General features: G+C 41.0%; 1 protein-coding gene and 1 long non-coding RNA gene across 6 annotated transcripts in view; one reads left to right on the top strand and one right to left on the bottom strand.

The window, feature by feature from the left end:
- Positions 1 to 19,707, top strand: part of si:dkey-33i11.9 (interferon-induced transmembrane protein 3) — a 31,697-nt gene extending 11,990 nt beyond the window's left edge. The window contains exon 3 of one of the 5 annotated variants that reach the window (XM_030371487.1): positions 19,391 to 19,707. In XM_030371487.1, the coding sequence (XP_030227347.1) occupies positions 19,391 to 19,540 (150 nt within the window). In that variant the 3' untranslated portion in view covers positions 19,541 to 19,707. Of the gene's footprint in view, positions 1 to 7,002; positions 7,407 to 12,216; positions 12,997 to 14,175; positions 15,076 to 17,346; positions 18,193 to 19,390 lie in introns of those variants that run through there. The other 4 variants (XM_030371490.1, XM_030371488.1, XM_030371486.1 and 1 more) reach the window with 4 other exon arrangements.
- LOC115554686 (uncharacterized) lies at positions 15,883 to 16,195 on the bottom strand. Its single transcript, XR_003978632.1, has 2 exons — positions 16,067 to 16,195; positions 15,883 to 16,016 (listed from the first exon to the last, which is right to left on the bottom strand). It is a non-coding gene; the product is annotated as an uncharacterized LOC115554686 (long non-coding RNA).
- Positions 19,708 to 20,271: the final 564 nt, after the last annotated feature.

Raw genomic sequence — 20,271 nt, 5'->3', positions numbered from 1 at the left:
TCCTATGCATCCTATTCCTCTTTACACAGCATCAAGCAAACCATCTTCCTGTTCTGTGGGATGAAAGGGTACAGTGCAGTTTTGTGCGTTCACACCAAACGCGACGGGGCGACAAGATCCCATAGAAAGTGAACATAGAGATGCGTATCGGGCGAATTTTTCGGGAGAGAAAACCGGCGTTTTGATTTGTCGCGCCACACTTTCGCCGTGCACAGGCGAGAGCGTTCACGAGGATTTGTACCTTGACAAATTTGCTTCAGTTGAAATATTTCAACTTTGATGCGAATTTCGTGTGATGACAGCCAATCAGCGTTCAACAGCGTGGCCACTGAGTCACATGTGTAGCGTAACAGCCAATCAGCGTTCAACCGTCAAGCTCAGTGCAGCGCAGTCCGCGGTGAACTGCAGCATGGAGGAAAAAGTGAATGTTGCCGTTTGCAACTCCCGGAGCTCTATTTATAATATAATAGTATATAATGTAATATTTGTTTAGATAATATCACGGCCAAAAGCTCTGTGCGCCTCCGGATGGCTGTAGCGCGGGGAGCTCTCATAGGGATTGGGCTTCTCGGGGTTTGTTTACCGGCGTTGCTATGTTTCCGGTCTTGTGTGTTCCAACGGTTTATTAGGTAGGCCTATCTTATAAGTCTCTGTCTATTCAATACTTAATTCACTGCCTCTTCCGTGGTCATTACAATATTATGAATATACTGCGTCGGGTCCTCCGACGTCTCTCCCTCTTCCACAAAAGGTAAAGACATGCAATGGTGGTTATCTTGTTGTGGCGCGACAAATTCGACAAAACTTGCACAGCGACAGATTATGATTTGTGGCGCGACAAAAGCTCTGCGACAAGGCGAACGGGTGACAAATGTCGCGTTTGGTGTGAACGCACAAACCACAAGATGGATTTGGTTAGGTAATCTGCCACACTGCTGCAGTCAGCCTGATTGGGCAGCCATGTTAGGCCCCGTTCACATGAAGCCGAAACGTGCGAAACCGTTACGGTTTCGATCTATCCGGTTTCGAAGTATCTCCGTAAAGACGAAGCCAAGCGAAACCGGGTAGATCTGTAGAAACGCTGTAGTACACATTCCAGGCCCATAAGGGGCGCTGCTTCTGGTACAGAAATCCAGAAGAAATGAAATAAGAAGAAGAGGCGAGCATGCGCATAAAGGCTGCCCTTATGCGCATGCTTGCATGTGATTTCTGAGACTCCGCGGGCTTAAGAGCCATTGGCTAGGAGGTCGAGGGGTGGGGCGATGACGTCATGGTTTGCGGTTTCAGTCGGTTTCAGGCGTCCACACGAATCCAAAACGAAACCGGGTAGATTTGAAACCACCTCCGAGGGTGGTTTCAGAAGTTTGCGGTTTCGGTCAGCGGATTCACCGGCTTCGTGTGTACGAAAGGCGTACAAGACCTTTGCGGTTTCGCCATGAAATCGGCTTCGTGTGAACGGGGCCTCAGTGTGGTCTCAAGTGCTGGAGGGGAACTAGGCCCTGGCTTATTTTCTTAGCACAACAACACCATGTACGGCAGCAGGCCCACAGCTGTTTCCAATCTCGCAATACCAAAGCATTGTGTGTGACAGCGGCTGTAGCAATCACACATAACTTGAGATGCTATGTTTTAACTAAGCGTTGGCGTTTGAAATTGTGTTAAATATAATGGTGAGGTTATGGTTGGTGTTGCGACACTCAGGCTTCTTTGTCTAGGTGGTAGTAGGGACGTGAACATAAAACCAGCAGTTGGAAAACAATCTGAACAAAACTAAAGGTTAAACAGGTAACTCAATTTAATATATAGACCACAAACAACGTGTTTCAGGTGGGATTTGATGACTTTATTTATTTATTTTTTTCTTTCTCTCCCCACTCCCGCGGTTGTGGTTGATAATAAAATCTTACTTTCTGGCTCATTCCTGCGAGTCCACCACTCTCTCTCGCTTCCTGTCTCTGCCTGCCTGTCTGTCTGCACCTTTTACAGTCTATGGTCTGCACACTACACGTGCACAGTCTTGCTGCACACGCAGCACGCACGAAAAAGTAAACAAAGCAAATACAATATGAAGCTGTCGATAGTCGATTATTTTAAGAAAAAAAATGCGCCAGAGGAAATGAATGAGGCTGTTGTTGGTGGTGGTGGAGAAGGGTTAGCAGAGGAAGCAACAAGAATCTCAGATTCTTCTTCTGAAGACGAATGCAGACGTGCAGGGACCGCTGCAACACACGAAGCTCCCAGCCCCTCCCCACCTCATTTAATAGGATAGATGAGAGCAATCGCTCGGCGGAGAATGAAGATATGATCATCAAGTTTAACACCGCCTTCAACATCGCTCAAGAGGAACTCCCGTTCACAAAAAAAATAAAAATGGTGCTACCTAATTTGTTGTGGTGCTACTAAATGAAAAGCTAGGTTGCATCAGTGTTACCTGTGAACAAGTTAGTCTGGAGCCCTAGTTGTGATACCTTTTATGTACCCTCATTCTGTATGAACATCATGATGGGCGATGTTGTATATGAAATGTGCCACACACCGTTTGCGTTCTCCAAATCTCTCAGACACCGCAGTCCACAACTAGGTAGAAGTAGTTTTGTGTGGATTACCTGAACACTTTGGGGTTTGAGGTAAAATTGCTTTGACCTGTTACGCTGTCGTGATTTTCTTTAAAGGAGACATATTATGGTTTTTTCCCAACAATTAAACATAGTATATGAGTTCAGAAAAAACAGGTTTTTTATAAGCTGTTTGCTGGAAATAGCTTTTATGGAAAAAAAATTGCCTACTGCTATTCCCCTCTGTTTCAGTCCCTTCAGAATGCGCTGTTTCTGGTGTCTGGCTTTAATGCAAATGAGCTGCTGCGCATTGACCAATGAGCTGTCAGAGTGAACCACAGCATGGAGGACAAGTGATGGTTGCCGTTTGCGGAATATATATCTATCTAACCCGCCGCCGTAGCTGACGGACTGCCGTCGAGCTCCCCCTGCCGGACTGCCGGAATCCCTGCCCGGTAGTCACATGGCAAACTGCATGGAACATCCCTGCTTCTGAAATAATCGAACATCTCCGCCAACCACTGGTCCGCTGGTCCACAAAATCTTAGCTATGCTCTGATTGGAGGGGGGTGGGGAAGTGGGAGGTAATATTCAATTGTAACCCCTTCCTACGTAGGAGGGGGCGCCAAAACTGACTCGCTCGTTTGGTAATTGTAGACGAGGTACTCTCAGAAACATATATCTTACTAAAAAAATCTTTTTTCAAAGTTTGTATGCGTGTGGGAGCACCAGAGACCCAAAACAACACCCCAAATCCCAGGAAAAGGGATTGATACAACTATCGTCAGATGGTTAAGGGACCTTGATCCTGGGTTTCTTAACCTTGCAGTAAACCGGCAGTACGCTTGTGATCAGGTGTCTGGCTCAGGGAGACTGATATCGGTTAACACGCCACTTCCAAATGGGGGATGTTATTGGATAGCAGCTTATATAAGACAATTGGCCAGTTATCTCTCTTTAATTGGTATTTAAATGTTCCTCTTTGTCCTCCAACAGAGCAAAAAAGACAATGTAACAAACCAAATGTCAATCTGGTTTGTTGCCTGGCAACATGATGCATACAATTCATAATGTGCTTTGATATAACTGTATGATGGCATTTCTGCTGCACTGCTCTTCATCTCTTGAAAGCCTCTGAGGTACTCATTAAAGTACATGATCAGTACATTAGTGGAGCAGGATAATATTTCCTCAACACACAAGATTTTGGGATGGGGTAAAACATCTTTGGGTTTGATACTTTTCACAGTTTGTCTTGCATCTATGCCCAACGGTAGGTAACAGCTGCTATTAAAAAAAAAAAATTATATTGAAAAATAACTTGCATATTGAACAATTTACTTAATTAAAATGAAATTAAAGTTGGATTTGCATTAAGGTTCAGCTAAAGGTATATTAGGTCTATTGCAGACATTTTGAATCATGAGACGTATCCAGGTTAATTTTGATTAAGTTTCGCTATGTTTAAGGCAGGGTACTTTTTAATTGCCCGATGCAACAACAATGGCTCCATAGAGAGAAGGAAGGCACTTAACCGTTTTTTATTATTTACCCTGATATAAGAGCCCCCTGGTTTGGTACGTTTGGTAACCAGGCTAAGCTACACCGAGTGCATCTGGTCTCTTAAAAAGGTGATATTGTACTAATTGCATTTTTTTTGCACAGTGAGGAAAATTGAACCAAAGTTGCTGGCACAACCTGCAGGAGAAGGAAAAAAAAGTTGAAACCAGTTTGAGGAGGGATACGCTACAATAGCAGTCTGGGGGACCAATCATTGAAGCTTTGTATCCACCCAAAAATCACCTGTAGTCGTCAATGTAGGAGTATTTCGGATACACAAAGAATGTTAAAGACGATATCTGCAAAACTTGCCGGAAAAAGTTATTTTTACACCTGGCCAGTAGCAAATAAATGCAGGTGAAACTGTAGAGTCAAACATATTGCCACCATGCGAATATGCGACATAATACGATATAATCCCAACGGGGGTATTTATGAGATGTTGGAAAACACGTTCAATAGAAAGCGTAACACCTGTATTTTTGTCGGTATGGAAGTATACCTTTATAATTTCTCAATGACTTTTCAACCATGATCCATCTCCAGTCTAATTAAGATCAAGCCTTATACGTTCCATCTTTCAATCACAAGCTCCCTGATCCACCCTTGATTTCTCCAATCTTTTTCGTTCTTCGCTACCTTTGCTCTCGTCCCTCTTGTCATAGTGGCCTTTCTCAATTAGAAGTTGGCCTGGTTGATCTCCGCCGTCCTCTCCGTTAGCTGCTGTGGTCCATGCGCCGAGGGGGTCTGTGAGCGTTAATGTTACCAGCAGTCGAGTATGGAGCTTCTCGACTCCGAGATCGTTGACAGACATTTCCGAATCAATTCCGGTGAAACTGCCAACATTTGAAATCGACGCAATTGATTCCTCGCCTTAAACATGATCAGATGTGACTTTAGGGATGAAATAGTATATTCATAAAAATAAAAAAAGTTCCATTGTTTGCAAGTTCTGCCTCTTGCCCCTCCTGGCTCGAATGGCGAAATGACTGCTGGGATATCTGTGCTGCCAGGTAACTTTCCCTGGTCCCAATACCCATACCACCATTCTAATTTAGTATGCAAGAAACAGATTTAGGGCCCTATTTTAACAGTCTGAAACGCAAGTGGGAAGCGCAAAGCGCAAGTAGCTTTGTGGGCGGTTCTACGGCATTATCGCTATTTTACAGGCGGATAAATTACACTTGCGCCGCGGCGCAAGTGTCAAAAGGGTTGGTCTAAAGCAGCCTAATTACCCGTAGGTGTGGTTTGGGCGTTACGTGCAATGAACCAATCAGAGCGTTTTCTCGCATCCCCTTTAAGAGCGATCGGCGCTTGTTCCATGGCGGATTGCTATTATGATGGCGGATTTTGCATTGACAGAGGACCAGGCGCTCCAAAATAAGTAGTATTGAATTACGGATATCTGCAACTGAATAGTAGATATCTGTAATTCCAGTTTGAGATATCTACAATTTGATTCTGACTAGTCATAATTCCAGTTCGAGATAACTTTAATTCACCTCAATAGGCATAGGCAGAGATACGGACGCAGTAAGGTATTGCAGTAATACGAGTGACGGGTCAGGCGTAGCTTACGCCTGCATTTCTCCTCACTCAGGGAGAGTTAGGTGTGTCTGGGCCGTTAGACCCTCTCCCCCCGGCGTCTGATCCTCTTTGCCAAGACGTATTCCATTCTACTGTGCAATAGAAAATTTATGAGCAACCTCAACTTAACTGGTAAGTTGCAGAGTAAGGTTTTAAATGGACTTACAGAAGGTGATTTCGCAGTCTTCAGAATTTATTTCGCAGTCTTCAGAATTGTGGTTCCTGATTCTTGACGGAACACCCACTTTGACAGGTGTCCTTATATACATGTGTCTCTTGCCACTATTGGTCAACAAGGTTAATTTGATCCGTCATTACGCCTGCTATAATTCGCGTGAATAATTTAGGCAAATGTGTACACTCGATTTATGCCTATTTATTTTATCTTTATGGACACCACAATGATCTTCCTTGTGTGGTAATATTTTCCTTGTCATTATGTATGATTTGCAAAAATGGGAACTGCTGTCCGTGTAGATGAGAGAAGCAAAGTGTATGCGCGAGGTGCACAAGCAATCCGTATGCATCGCATGCGCATGTATGCATGCGCCCTTAAAATAGCATCTGAACAACGCGCCACTGACTTTAAACCAGGTATTTCCTGGTCTGTGCCGCAATTGTATTCAGAAACTGCAAAATACCGTTTGCGCCAGAACACGCCTCTTCATTTCGCCGAACCGGCGAGTGGCGGTGGTGGGAAAAGAACGCTCTGCGCCAGTTGTAAACTAGCAACGACACATGCGCCAGTGACTAAGTCACTTGCGCAGGATGCAAGATAGGGCCCTTAGTGTGTCCTCATACATAGAATGGAAAATGCAGTATGTTAAAAATACCAGGATGTTGAGCTACATTCGGTCGCGTTTCTCAGTACGCAAACCAGCATGTTCTTTGCTCACTATAGGTGTGCTAATCAGTGACATCCCCTGCAGTATTTCCTAATTGTGGTTGCATTCTTTATGCAACAGTACCCACTTTGTAAGGGTAGACGCAGTACATACTGAGAAGTAAAAAGAAGTATGGGATTTGGAACGCAGCCAAGGGTTAGATGACACTTCTGGGAATTGTACCCGTTCTTGGCAAACTTCTTGGGGGAGTACTCGACAAAAATAAGAGGACGTTTAACAATGACACAATAACACAAGATCAGGCAAGAACTCAGATAGAGAAAGGGCCATTGGCTGTTGTGAACTGTTTTCCTTTATCTTGGGCTCTAATCTCTCACTTTGTCTTGCTCTTTTCCTCATTCCTTGCGCCCCCCTCACCGGTCATCCACACGACTCCCCTCCTCCCTATCCTTTAGACCCGCGATGCCAACATGGCCGGTGACCAGATCAGCGCGGAGAAGAACAGCAGAACATCCCGAGTGCTGAACCACGTGTCTCTGGGCATCGGGCTCACTTTCTTCATTCTCTCAATGATCTTCATATTCTTCCGATAATCCAATTTTATTATCTCGGTTTAATGCGATGCTCGTTTAACTGTTCTTAGGCTTTCTTGTTCTTTGTTACGCCTTCCAAACCTTGCCACCTATCTACGTCCACAGTATTTCAAATGTTCAGCTTGTATTGGCTATTATTCCATTTCTTTTTTTATTAAATACTTTTTTAAAACAGGTCTGTGATTAAAAGGTGTGATTACGTTATTATATTCGCACTCTGTCATACTGTTCTCTTCTGACGGTTAATAAAGGAACCTTGTCCGTAACTTCTGGTTTCTGCATTCTGTAACTTGGCCTGAGAGATAAATTGCCTGGAATTTCCTTTTTGTCAAAAGGCTTTTTGTATTGTGATACGGGGGGAGGGGGGGGGGGGGGGTAACTTAAAAGATAAGTGTTATTTTCCTTGCAGTCACCAAGCTGAGCCTCACCCAAACCCATTTCCCAAGAATCGAAAGTATTTTAGGTTATGTTTTTGGAGAACAAGCTGACATCCGCTCCTCATTTACAGCAGTGGCTCATGAGATCCCATTTAAACAGCTTGGATAGGTATACGTTTAAAATCCAGGGGTTTACACTTCGTATGGATAAAGTTCAGCGATAAATAGAGTTTCCAAAAAATCGAATTCAAATGCAAGTTTGTGTAAAATATAGTGGCAATTTATATTATAGCTTTTAAAATCCTGATGGACCCGGTTCATCCTCAGTGGGTCTGCTCTTTCTGTCCCGTCTTCCTGGGTTTACTGGAAGTCAATCTGGCATCGTAACGGTGGTTGAATCATTTCCGGCTTCTGTGGTTTCTACCAGAATCTCCCTGTTGTTTTCCAATGGAAAATTGTTGTATAGAAAGTTGCATCGTCCGAAAACAATTGCCTTTTTTTTCGGGGAGAATTTCTATCGAGTTTGCTTGAAGGTCTCCTTGCTTAAAAAATAGTATTCATAGAAAATTAATAGAAAACTAGACATCCAGGGTCTAGTGACTTTATTATCATGTTTATCTAATATTAGAGAGTGCTCACAATACAACATGTGTATGAAATATAGACTTGTTGCCTAAACGTGGTGTAGAATTGCAAAGCTACCATGTTGTTTTTTTAACACAGAATTAAAAAAAAGGAGATTAAAAAATGGAAACGTAATCTTAACCACCATGTAAAGATGTATGGTATCTGATGATGGCTAATGCGTTACATACAGCAACAATAGGAAAGTGGTTGCCACGCTCAGATTTTTGCTGAGAGCTGTACTCTGTGCTTACTTACATACTGTAAAGACACAGATGGATAACAGCAACGGCTTTAGAGCCATAACATTATTAGATACATTTGTTGCAGCAGGCAGGAAGGGAGATGCATACTGTACCAACCATTGAGCTATGTAGCCAAAAGAATGAAGCATTTTCCTTTACGTGAGCCTTTCTGTTCCCTTTCTGTTGGTAATGTTAAGTAATATCATATTCATAGTAATATGCTAATGGTCATTTAGTCAACATTATATCATATGGCTACAAATTGAGACTAAGCTCTAAAGGAAATAAGAACTAAAAATTAATTGTAATAAATGGCTGGAATAATAATGATAACTAAATATAGTTTGTTAATACGCGTTGAGTTTAGCGGGATGCACAGCCTAAGTCATTGCATTTGAAAGCAAACACTGGAATGTTGTTGATCCCGTTCATATAATGATGTATGCAGACAGCCCAACGAAGCCCAGTGGGCTTCTTGTTCAGTGGCGACGCCAGACAGAAATGGATTGTAGAAATGACGATCAATGTTTTTTCTCCATCTCTTGGCACTCTTATAATTATTGATGCATTATTTATCTTTATTTTTTGTCGATAAAAAAATATCTAATAATATATATATATATTTTTATACATTGGTAGTCAAGGCGGGGCCCTATTGTTTGTTAAGGCGGCCGCCTTAACAATACAGTGTTTGGGGAAACATTGAATTGTATGTTTGTGCGTGTTCTTCCGTATGTGCCCATTTGCTGTTTTGTTTTACTGTGTTTATATTTATTTCTTACTGCTGGAATCCATGTCTACTTCAACTATGTCATCAGTATCGCGATATACCTGCCATGTCATGCTAGCCCTCTTACCCAGTAGTTGGCATGAGGGCTATGATCTAGTACAATGGCAATCGTATAGATTTTCATTAGCCTTGGAATGAGACAAATCTTGCAAGCTCATGTTTCATTGCTCTGCAGATATGGTCCTACTCCCCCCCCATATAAAAAGCTTTCTGCCTGCTATGCGATGGACGGACCAATCACAACCGACCAATCCCGTACCGGGCAGAAAATACTTTTGTATGGGAGGGGAAACTGACCTATCTGCAGAGCAAATGAAACATGAGCTTGCGAGATTAGTCTGGTTCCCAGGCTTAATTTTTATAGCTGTGTCCTCAAAACCTTTTGTGGTCTGAATATCAATATCACATTCATGAATTTGTGAAAGCCAGATTCCTTTATAGTTTTTTTTTATTATATATTACTGCCTAACAAACTAAACCTTAAGGCTAGGTTTTTTGAAAGATTCTATGTAAGCATGGCTTGGGAAGGAACTAAACTATGCACTCAGAGAAGAACCCAAGCATCTTCTAAAAGCAATGCTAAACCACAAGTATTTATTGCACATTATAAAACCCAAATGTCCCTAAAGACCTCCAGCTGCCCCAAATGCCTGCACTGTGTCAAATGCTTTAGCTGGACATTAAACCAAGTTAAACCTTTGTCCCACAGCAAAAGCTGGGGTTTATTGCATCCCATGCAAAGTTAACTGGTAGCGTTGGTTATTGATAAATCAAGTTCTGTCGAAATGGTAATGTTATTTTTTTTTTCACAGTTTGCACAACACATTGGGTATGCTTGCAAAACTGTGTGGTAGGTGTTGCCATTTTCCAACCTTATGGCCGTAATAGATAACAACCCGCTACACACGAACCAAGTTATATTCATCTAAGAAGCTGCGCTGGTCTGATCGTTTAACTCTAGTGAAATTATGGTTGAATTGGTGGTAACAAAAAATACTTTCATCTAGGAACTAATCGTATTTTTATCGTGATTTAAATTTATGGGTCAAACGATCTCCAAACTATAATCAATAAATAAAATATTTGTTGATACATATTTGTGCATTATTTCGATTTTTACATTTTGTGTATTTTTTGGTTTGAAATTTCCAAGTTCTCTGTTACAAGGGGTTTTTTTTGGAGAGAAATGCTGAATAAATGCATTATGTGTTCAAACACAAAAATAATCTTTGAATAATCGTGATTTCAATATTGACCAAAATAATCGTAATTATGACTTTTTCCATAATCGAGCGGCCCTACTTTTCTTGCCCCTTTTGTTAACGCTTTATGGATCTATCAAAATCCATTTTGAATACATTGAAATGTTGAACAGAAAAATACCTTATACTTTAAGTATACTTAAATACATGAGGCATAATGAACCTCTGAAACTCTGATACACAACTTTTGTTCAAAAGTCATCTTAAATCCCATCCCTTCAGGACCACCTACAACATCTGACAAATCAACCTCCGCCATCGTCCACTCTCTCTCTCTCTTAATGTGTAGTTTTGTTTATTTGCCTCTTGTTTGAGTGTCTGTACTGTCTGTATGTATCCCTTTTTGTAAAGCGTCTTTGAGTACCAAGATAAGCGCTTTAAAAAAAAGAAGCTATTATTATTTTCATCATTATAAATTGATAATGTGTGTGTGTGTGAGTGTGTGTGGATGATGGCTGGTTTAAGTAGCCTCACCTGGTAGAGTCTGTCATGATGTGGCCAGGTGAGCCACACCTACCAGTGTTGCAATGCCTGTGCCAAACTCCAGACAAAGGACTCAGGGTGCTGATGTTGAAAGAGCGGTTTATTGTGACAGTGTTTTGATAATGATACGGGCCTGGTGTTTTATTCTTTTCATACACCTTCTTTTATGTCTTTACAAGGTCATTTTAAATGCTATCCTGTCCATATATGCATCCTACGCCTCTATACACATCATAAATCAAAGCATCTTCCCGCTCTGTGGGATGGAAGGAAACGGTGCAGTTTCTTTTAGAGCACATGATGGATTTGGTTAGAAAAGCTGCCGCCCAGCTGCAGTCAGCCTGATTGGGCAGCCATGTTAGTGAGGTCTCAAGTGCTGGAGGGGAACTGGGCTCTGGTTTGGTGTCTTAGCACAACAACGCCATGTATGGCAGCAGGCCCACAGCTGTTTCCAATCTCGCAATACCAAAGCATTTGCGTAACAACGGCTGTAGCAAACGGCTAGTAGCAGTGGTTGGTTCTGCATCTTGAAGCAGAGGTTTTTAGGCACGGTGCACGAGAAGCCGGTCAATAAGTTGAAAAGCAGCAGAGACGCTTAATTTCACCTTAAAGATGAAGTTGACTTTTCTTTGTGCAGAAAATGAAAGTAAACTTCCATTGGCCACTTTTTTTCATGTGGTATCAATTGATTACTACTGCTATTTGGATATAAGCGTTTTCATTCCCAAACTGTGGCTCTGTAGAGAGGAGTGCTGCTTCCCGCCTAGCTCCTGGGCAGGTATACCTCTCTAGACAACCAGGCCTGCGGACGTGGCTTTACTTGCCCTCGTGATTCGGAGCAGGAATATCTGTTGAATAAACAATATCTTTCTAAATTTCTAAAATGTCTACTTTCAAACTAAGCGGCGGAACTGATTTTGGATTTAATAATAGGTCATGCTTCCAAACCTCGCAAAAATATACTTATACACAGAATAAGAAATGTATTCATAAGATGTCTGAAGGTTGAATAGAAAGAGGAGCTTCTATATTTGTCAGGGTATTAACTCATACCATCGGTAGTTCTAAAAACCCTGGTTTAATACCGTAATACCGCCCAAGACTAATAAGCTCTGTCTTTCAACAACGAGATCTACACCCCACCCTTTATTCCGCCAATCGACTTTTCCTCTTCTTCAATCTTCGCTAATGTTGCTCTAACTCAATCACAAACTAATCCTTCTTTTCATTGGCTGTGCTGCACTGTTTTCTTATTTTTTGGGGTAGTCTAATCTCACACCCTCCCCATCCTTTAGACCCGTGATGCCAACATGGCCGGCGACCAGATCACCGCGGAGAGGAAGAGCAATACGGCCCGGACGCTGAACCACGTGGCCCTGGGAATCGGCCTTGCCTTCTCCCTGATAATGATTATCATGATAATCGTCCAAACAATTGTCATACAACGAGGCTTCAATTAATCTAATTGTATTAACTCGGTTTAGTCATACCATACTGGCTAATCAGCCCCAATCTGAGTTTGTTGATCTTTTGATCCAATCAAGTAATTTTGTTTTAAGGTGTAAGATTGCGCTGTTGGTTTATCATTGGTATTTTACTCAACATTTACGTCTTTAACTATGTAGCGTTATAAGCATATGCTTAGGCGTTTTTAACACTGCAGCACTTTTTCAAGGAAAAATGTTTTATAGTTTCATTTTATAGTTTAAAAATTTCGAATTTCGAAACCAACAAAGGAAAATAATTGCTGTTTGAAAGTTTTGTGCACATTAATCAATTTTCCAAAAATGATGTCCATTTACTCCTGTAAAATGTCAAAGCAAAATCATATCAAAGCTAATCATATCAACGCAAATTAATCATTTTACAGTCTCTTGTCAATCAGTGTTCCCTTTAGTATTTTCTGCTCTGTCTTTGATACAGCACGCAGAACACGTGGACATCCAAAAGTTATAGTTCAACATTGTGTCACTGCTGCAAAGCATTTATGCTTTCCACCATATTTTCTATATTCTATGTTTCACTAAGACATCCTCACATTCTATACCATTTAAATAAACACATCTTGAACCTTGCAGATTTTTTCATTTATCCGTTGTCAATCAGGGTTGATAATAAATGTTGTATGATCTATTAATGTCATGCATCATTTGGGATAAATATATCACATTTATGCATGAATAAAGTTACAAACATTTGTCCAAGAATGCCTGATTCAACATAATGTTTTTGATATATTGGAATCATAACCTTGGATTTCACAACTGAGATTGTGGTATCACTTGATTACTAAATACTAAGTACTGCCATTTGGGTACGTGTCTTTTTATCCAAAAGCTCTAGGCTTGGGCGGCATCTCGTTTTTCATTCTCACCCATGTAATTTCAAAGCTGAGCGGCTGGTGAAGAGGTCCATGTCTAACATGCAATTAGCCAAGTCAAGACAAGTCTTGCTGGGATCAAACACTCATGGCCCATAGAACAACGAATAGATGGTAAAAACTCCACGTATGTCAAGGCATTTTCACCGGAATTAACTGATTAATGTGCGTTTGATTCAAGCTCCACTGGCCGCGCAAAACTGTTGTTGTTGTTCTGGTGCCCAAACTGTGGCTCTGTAGAGAGGAGTGCTGCTTCCCGCCTAGCTCCAGGGCAGGTATACCTCTCTAGACACGCAGGGCTCAGACCTGCGGACGTGTCTTTACTTGCCCTCGTGATTCGGAGCAGGAATATCTGTTGAATAAACAATATCTTTCTAAATTCCTAAAATGTCTACTTTCAAACTACGCGGGGGAACTGATTTTGGATTTATAGATAGGTCATGCTTCAAATCCTCGCCAAAATATACATATACACAGAATAAGAAATGTATTCATAAGATGTCTGAAGGTTGAATAGAAAGAGGAGCTTCTGTATTTGTCAGGGTATTAACTCATACCGTCGGTACTTCTAAAAACCCTGGTTTAATACCGTAATGCCGCCCAAGACTAATAAGCTCTGTCTTTCAACAATGAGATCTACACCCCACCCTTTATTCCGCCCATCGACTTTTGCTCTGCTTCTTCAATCTTCGCTAATGTTGCTCTAACTCCGTCACAAATTAATCCTTCTTGTCGTTGGCTGTGCTGAACGGTTTAAATTTTTTTTGGAGTGCTCTATTCTCACACTTTGTCTTGCTTTTCTCCTCCTTCCTTGCGCCCCTCATGTGTCAACCACACCTCCATCCCCCCCTCCGACACCCTCCCCCTCCTTTAGACCCGTGATGCCAACATGGCCGGCGACCAGATCACTGCGGAGAGGAAGAGCAATACGGCCCGAACGCTGAACCACGTGGCTCTGGGGATCGGCCTCACCTTCCTCGTCCTATACATCATCGGCATGATTGTTGTATTAGCCGTATGATAATCTGATTGTATTATCTCGGTTTAGTCATGCCATACTGGCTAGTCAGCGCCAATCTGAGTTTGTTGATCTTTTGGTCCAATCAAGTAATTCTGTTCTAAGGTGTAAGATTGCACTGTTGGTTTATCATTGGTATTTTACTCAACATTTATGTCTTTAACTATGTAGCGTTATTAGCATATGCTTAGGCGTTAGACGTTTTACACTGCAGCACTTTTCCGAAGAAATATCTTTCGACAGTTTAATTTTATAGTTTAAAATTTTCGAAACCAACAAAGGAAAATAATATAACGTTTGAAAGTTTTGTGCTTTTTAAGTTTTGTGCTTTTTCATCACTTTTCCAACTACGATGTCCATTTACTCCTATAAAATGTTGATCGTATCAAAGCAAAATTAATCATTTTACAGTCTCTTGTCAATCAGTGTTCCCTTTAGTTTTTTCTGCTCGGTCTTTGATACAGCACGCAGAACACGTGGACATCCAAAAGTTATGCAAATATAAGTTCAGCATTGTGTCACTGCTGCAAAGCATTTATGCTTTCCACCATATTTACTATATTCTTGATTTCACTAAGACATCCTCACATTCTATACCATTTAAACAAACACATCTTTAACTTAGCAGATTTTTACATATATCGGTTGTCAATCATGTTTGTTAAATAAATGTATGATGTACTAATGTTCATACATCATTTTGGATAAATATATCACATTTATGCATGAATAAAGTTACAAACATTTGTAAAAAGATGGAGTTTGAAAATGTTTGTGCAGATTGAAAATGCAAGAAAGTTGCATTTGTACCTTTTTTCCCTGTGGTATCACTTGATTACTAAGTACTGCCATTTGGGTATTTGTCTTTTTATCCCAAAGCTCTGGGCTTGGGCGGCATCTCGTTTTTCATTCTCACCCATGTAATTTCAAAGCTGAGCTGCTGGTGATAGAGGTCCATGTCTAACCTGCAATTAGCCAAGTCAAGACAAGTCTTGCTGGGATCAAACACCAAAAACCCATAGAACAATGAATAGATGGGCAACTCCACGTATGTCAAGGCAGTTTGACCGGTATTAACCGATTAATGTGCGTTTGATTCAAGCCGGTGCTCCACTGGCCTAATGCCGTCGGTAGGGTTGCTTGATTATGGGAAAAATCATAATCACGATTATTTTGGTCAATATTAAAATCACGATTATACAAACGATTATTTTTGAGTTTGAAAACATGATGTATTTATTCAGCCAGTCGCTCCCAAAAAACCCTATGTAACTGAGAACTGTGAAATTTAGCCTTAAAAAAAATACACAAAATGGTCAAAAAGAACATGTTCAAACCAAAATAATGAATATGTATCCAGCTGTTCTAGACTGCACTTTCTATAAAACATTTAATAAAAAAATAAAATAAAAGTAAAAACGTGATTATATTAATTTTGTGATCGTTTTACGCTAAGATCGAAATTACAATTAAAATACGATTAATCGCCCAGCCCTAGACTGTATTTCTAAAATCCTGGTATAATACCATAATACCGCCCAAGTCTAATAAACTCTGTCTTTCAAATACAATACGCCTCACCCTTTTCCTCTTCTTCATTATTCGCTAATGTTGCTAACTCCGTCACAAACTAATCCTTCTTGTCATTGGCTGTGCTGAACAATTTAATTTTTTTTGGGGGGCTCTAATCCATGGACCTAACTATGCTGTCCTTTCTTTAATAGGTCCATGGCTCTAATCCATGGACCTATTAAAGAAAGGACAGCGGATTCAAAAATGGCATCTTGGGAGCCAGCCACGCCCTAGTGCATGCATGCCGGATGCAGAAATATTTCGGTGTGTAGCATTGTAGCATCATAAGCGAGAGGTCGGTCTATACATCCCTCGGCGACTTTAAGCGATAAAAAGTCAACAAAGCACCCAAAAACCATCAACGTCATGTATGTTAAGTAAAAGGAAAAACCTCGGACACGACAAGTTAACGGAGGGCACTGAGCCCTCTCGGATGCCTGGCCGAAACAACATTTTTTTCACCTCAACTCCTTCTCAGCTGCCCACCTCTCCTTCTCCTGCAAAAAATAAAACGCTTGAGGTGGCGTTTTGAAAAGAGAAAACTTACATTTTATTAGTACATGGTATAAAGATAATTATGAGCCTTTGATTGATATCCAGACATTTTTTGCGGAGACACATTCCTGGTCCCCACTTGTATTGGAGGGAACGGTCTACTTCTGGGCCCCTTGAATCGAGGGACCCGTCCACAGCCCGCTTAAACAGCTGCAATACCAGGCTTGGCCGCTGAGCACTGGTGGATTGCGGCAGTATGCATTGCTCCCACATGGACCTATTAAAGTCTTCTTTAAAGGGACACTGTGTAATATTTTCAGTCATTTATTACCTCAAATCAACGTATTCATTCATAAATAAGTCCTCATTGGTGTAAAATTATCTCTGACAAAAATCTCACTCATCCTCCTGAGCGAAGAAAAATTAATATGTAGTTACATAGGACGGGTAAGCTTCATGGAGGCTTCCATGTTCTTCCGGTCTATGAACTGCCGAGAGGGACAAAAAGCACTAGGTGTTACAGGAAATTCAAACGCGTTTTCACTCTGAGCCAGCGTGAATGATGACTGAAATACTTCAGTATCTTGCTCGAGGAATAATTACTCATACATCATTAGCTTACACTAATGATTCAATGCAGTTTGAAATTTGTTTCGAATAACGAACCTCATCATCACTCGAATGACTCGATGATGTAGTATTGGATGTCATGACACAGCTTCTTGGCAAATACTGCCCACCGTAGTTTTTGAACAAGCGAGCACTATTAGTTTGAATGCAATATACAATTGTACCACTAGATGGGAGTAATTTTTACACAGTGTCCCTTTAATAGGTCCATGATTAAAGTGCTCTCGGGGGCTTGCTCTAATCTCACAATTTGTCTTGCTATTCTCCTCCTTCCTTACGCCCCTCATGTGTCCAACCTCCACCCCCCCTCACACCCTCCCCCTCATTTAGACCCGTGATGCCAAAATGGCCGGCGACCAGATCACCGCGGAGAGGAAGAGCAAAACGGCCCGAACGCTGAACCACGTGGCTCTGGGAATCGGAATAGCCCTCATCGTCCTGTACACCATCACTAGATTAGTCTAATTGGACTATCTCGGTTTAGTCTCGGTTTAGAGAATATCTAGCATGAACATCTATCTTTCACTCATACCATACTCGCTAATCAGCCCCAATCTAAGTTTGTTGATCTTTTGATCCAATCAAGTAATTTTGTTTTAAGGTTTAAGATTGCGCAGTTGGTGTAGGCCCATTGGTATTTTACTCAACATTTACGTCTTTAAATATGTAGCGTTGTTAGCATATGCTTAGGCCTTAGACGTTTTATACTGCAGCAATTTCCGAAGAAATATATTAAGTTGATTATAAAGTTTCGGAATTTCGAAACCAACAAAGGAAAATAATTTAAAGTTTAAACGATATGTGCATATTTATCAATTTTCCAACTACAACGTCCATTACTGATGTCAATCCTCCAGTAAAATTTTGATCATATGAAAGAATTTTTTTTTTTTCTGCTCTGTCTTTGCACGAAGAACACGTGGCCAGCCAAAAGTTGTGCAAAAATAAATTCAGCGTTGTCTCACTGCTGCAAAGCATTTATGCTTTCCTCCATATTTACTATATTCTGTATTTCACTACGAAATCCTCACATTTTATACCCTTTAAACATACACATCTTAGCAGGTTTTTACATTGTGAAACGTTGTATGATGTATAAATGTTCATAGGCCTACATCATTTGTGATACATGTATCACATTTATGCATGAATAAAGTTACAAACATTTGAGTTTAATACATGTGGTCTTTGCACTCATTTATTTGTTATAATAATTTGCAGAGAAATCGAATAAAAAAAGAAACACACACACGCAAACACTCAAGGTAATTTGGCAGGAGAAATAAGACGAAGGGTTTTACATTTTTCGCAAACTGAGTCACATATATACCATCTTCAAGTTGGTTATTTTATAAAAAATAAGTTTGATGTATAACCATTTATGAAGTTCTATATATGCCTAGCTGTCTATAAACAACTATAAAGTTGTTTATGACTCTTGTGCCAAACTGTTCCTATCTCTATTTCCTGTATCTCCCAATTGATGTTGTTGCTTTGTCCCCAGTATTCATAGATTATAGTAGATAATGACCTGTGAACTAATGAATCATTACGTATAATTGAATTGCCATGGCGCTGTAACCTATCTACTTCCTCTTATTACTTGAATTATCTCCCCTTGGTTCATTACCGTCTTCATTGCACTCTCATCTCACCCCAAATGTCCTCGCATGTTGCCCGGAAAGATCCATATTTGATACACCAAACACAAAGTTCACCTTAACAATAAAACTGCTGGTTTTCGTGGTTGTTTGCACTTAGACTTGGGCTACTTTGCAGCTTCAGAAAATGAAAGTGTTTTGAATCTCTCATCTAAAGTGGACTAACGCAAAGCAGCTGTTGGAAGCGGTATGGTTTGAAAGATGACTCATAATTTCCCAACAATGCATATAGAGGAAGTTGTCATGGGGTCATATCCTGGTTTGTTACTCTCATCTTTGTTTAAACTATGCGCGCCAATGCTTCAGGTGATGCTACCTAAATAGTGGACTTTGCAAACAATAATTATGATTTATATTGGCCTCAATCAAGAGAAAACACCTTCTCTTGGATCCACAATAAAACGATTGAGGGTAGCCTCAGTCACATCAACAGATGTCCATTGTGCTAGTTTCAGTAACTAAGTTAACAGAAGCCAGAACCCATTGTCATTGTCCGCCTTCCCACATAATTGTTACCATTCTTCGAGGCTTTGGCCAAAAAGGTCAGAGTTGGGTTGATTTCGTGCCAGTCACGGTTGTTGTTCTCTCCCAACCCCCTTGGTGTGTGTGTGTGTGTGTGTGTGTGTGTGTGTGTGTGTGTGTGTGTGTGTGTGTGTGTGTGTGTGTGTGTGTGTGTGTGTGCGTGTGCGTGTGCGTGTGCGTGCGTTTCGCAGACAAGGAAGGCGATAGATCGTGGTGATCTGCAGGCTGCCGGGGCGAAGAGCGCCGTAGCGCGCCGTCTGAACAACGCGGCCCTCGGCATCGGGCTCATCCTCGCGGTCCTCTGCGGCCGCTTGCTCTTCCAAATCAATTGGACCAGATAATGCCTCGGTGATCTCGTTTTGATTCAGCTCACCAGTAATCGTCCATTATATTTCAATGGTGTTGGTTTGATTCTACCAAGTTAAGGGGGCGGGTGGTATGTTTTCTAATGTCTGCTTTCACCAACATTTTCTACTATTAAAAAACGTATGCGTGGAATACTCGTTAATGGCAATTCATGTGAATGTTCTTCAAAGTCCCCATGAATAGACTTCTTTGTCATGTTTTGGCGTCAACAGTACCAAAATATACTCTATAATTATACTTTTAGGCTATTCTACTTGCAATTAGGCCTACTATTTAACAATCAACCATGAATTGTAACCAACATTGGTAGGCACTATTGTTAACAGACAGACCGATTTTGTGACCTTTCAGTATCTTTTTTGAGGGCGCAAATCGATGGGAAATTATGAATATTTCTGTGACACGCCCCCTTCGACTGCTTGGCCCCGGAAGTTTAGAGCTTTTACATTGCCAATAATAGAGACATTTGGTGGAGGTCCATAGCCTACTCGACCATTTGAGATATTCCATAAACCGACACCGCCTGGTCCTAGCATTCTATCAAGCGAGGTATTTTCAGTCCATTTCACAAGAGAAATACCATCTGCAACGAAATGATTAATTCCATGCGAGGGCGGACTCAAATCATCTCTTTGACCGAGTCAAAGAGAGTGAGATTAGAGTGAGATTAGTCCTAAAGTGGTGACGTAATCTGATAGTGCAAGGT

Source organism: Gadus morhua, chromosome 11 (assembly GCF_902167405.1).
Source record: "Gadus morhua chromosome 11, gadMor3.0, whole genome shotgun sequence".
Lineage (NCBI taxonomy): Eukaryota > Metazoa > Chordata > Actinopteri > Gadiformes > Gadidae > Gadus > Gadus morhua.
Note: the sequence above shows the minus strand (reverse complement) of the source record. Positions and strands in the feature narration are given on the sequence as shown.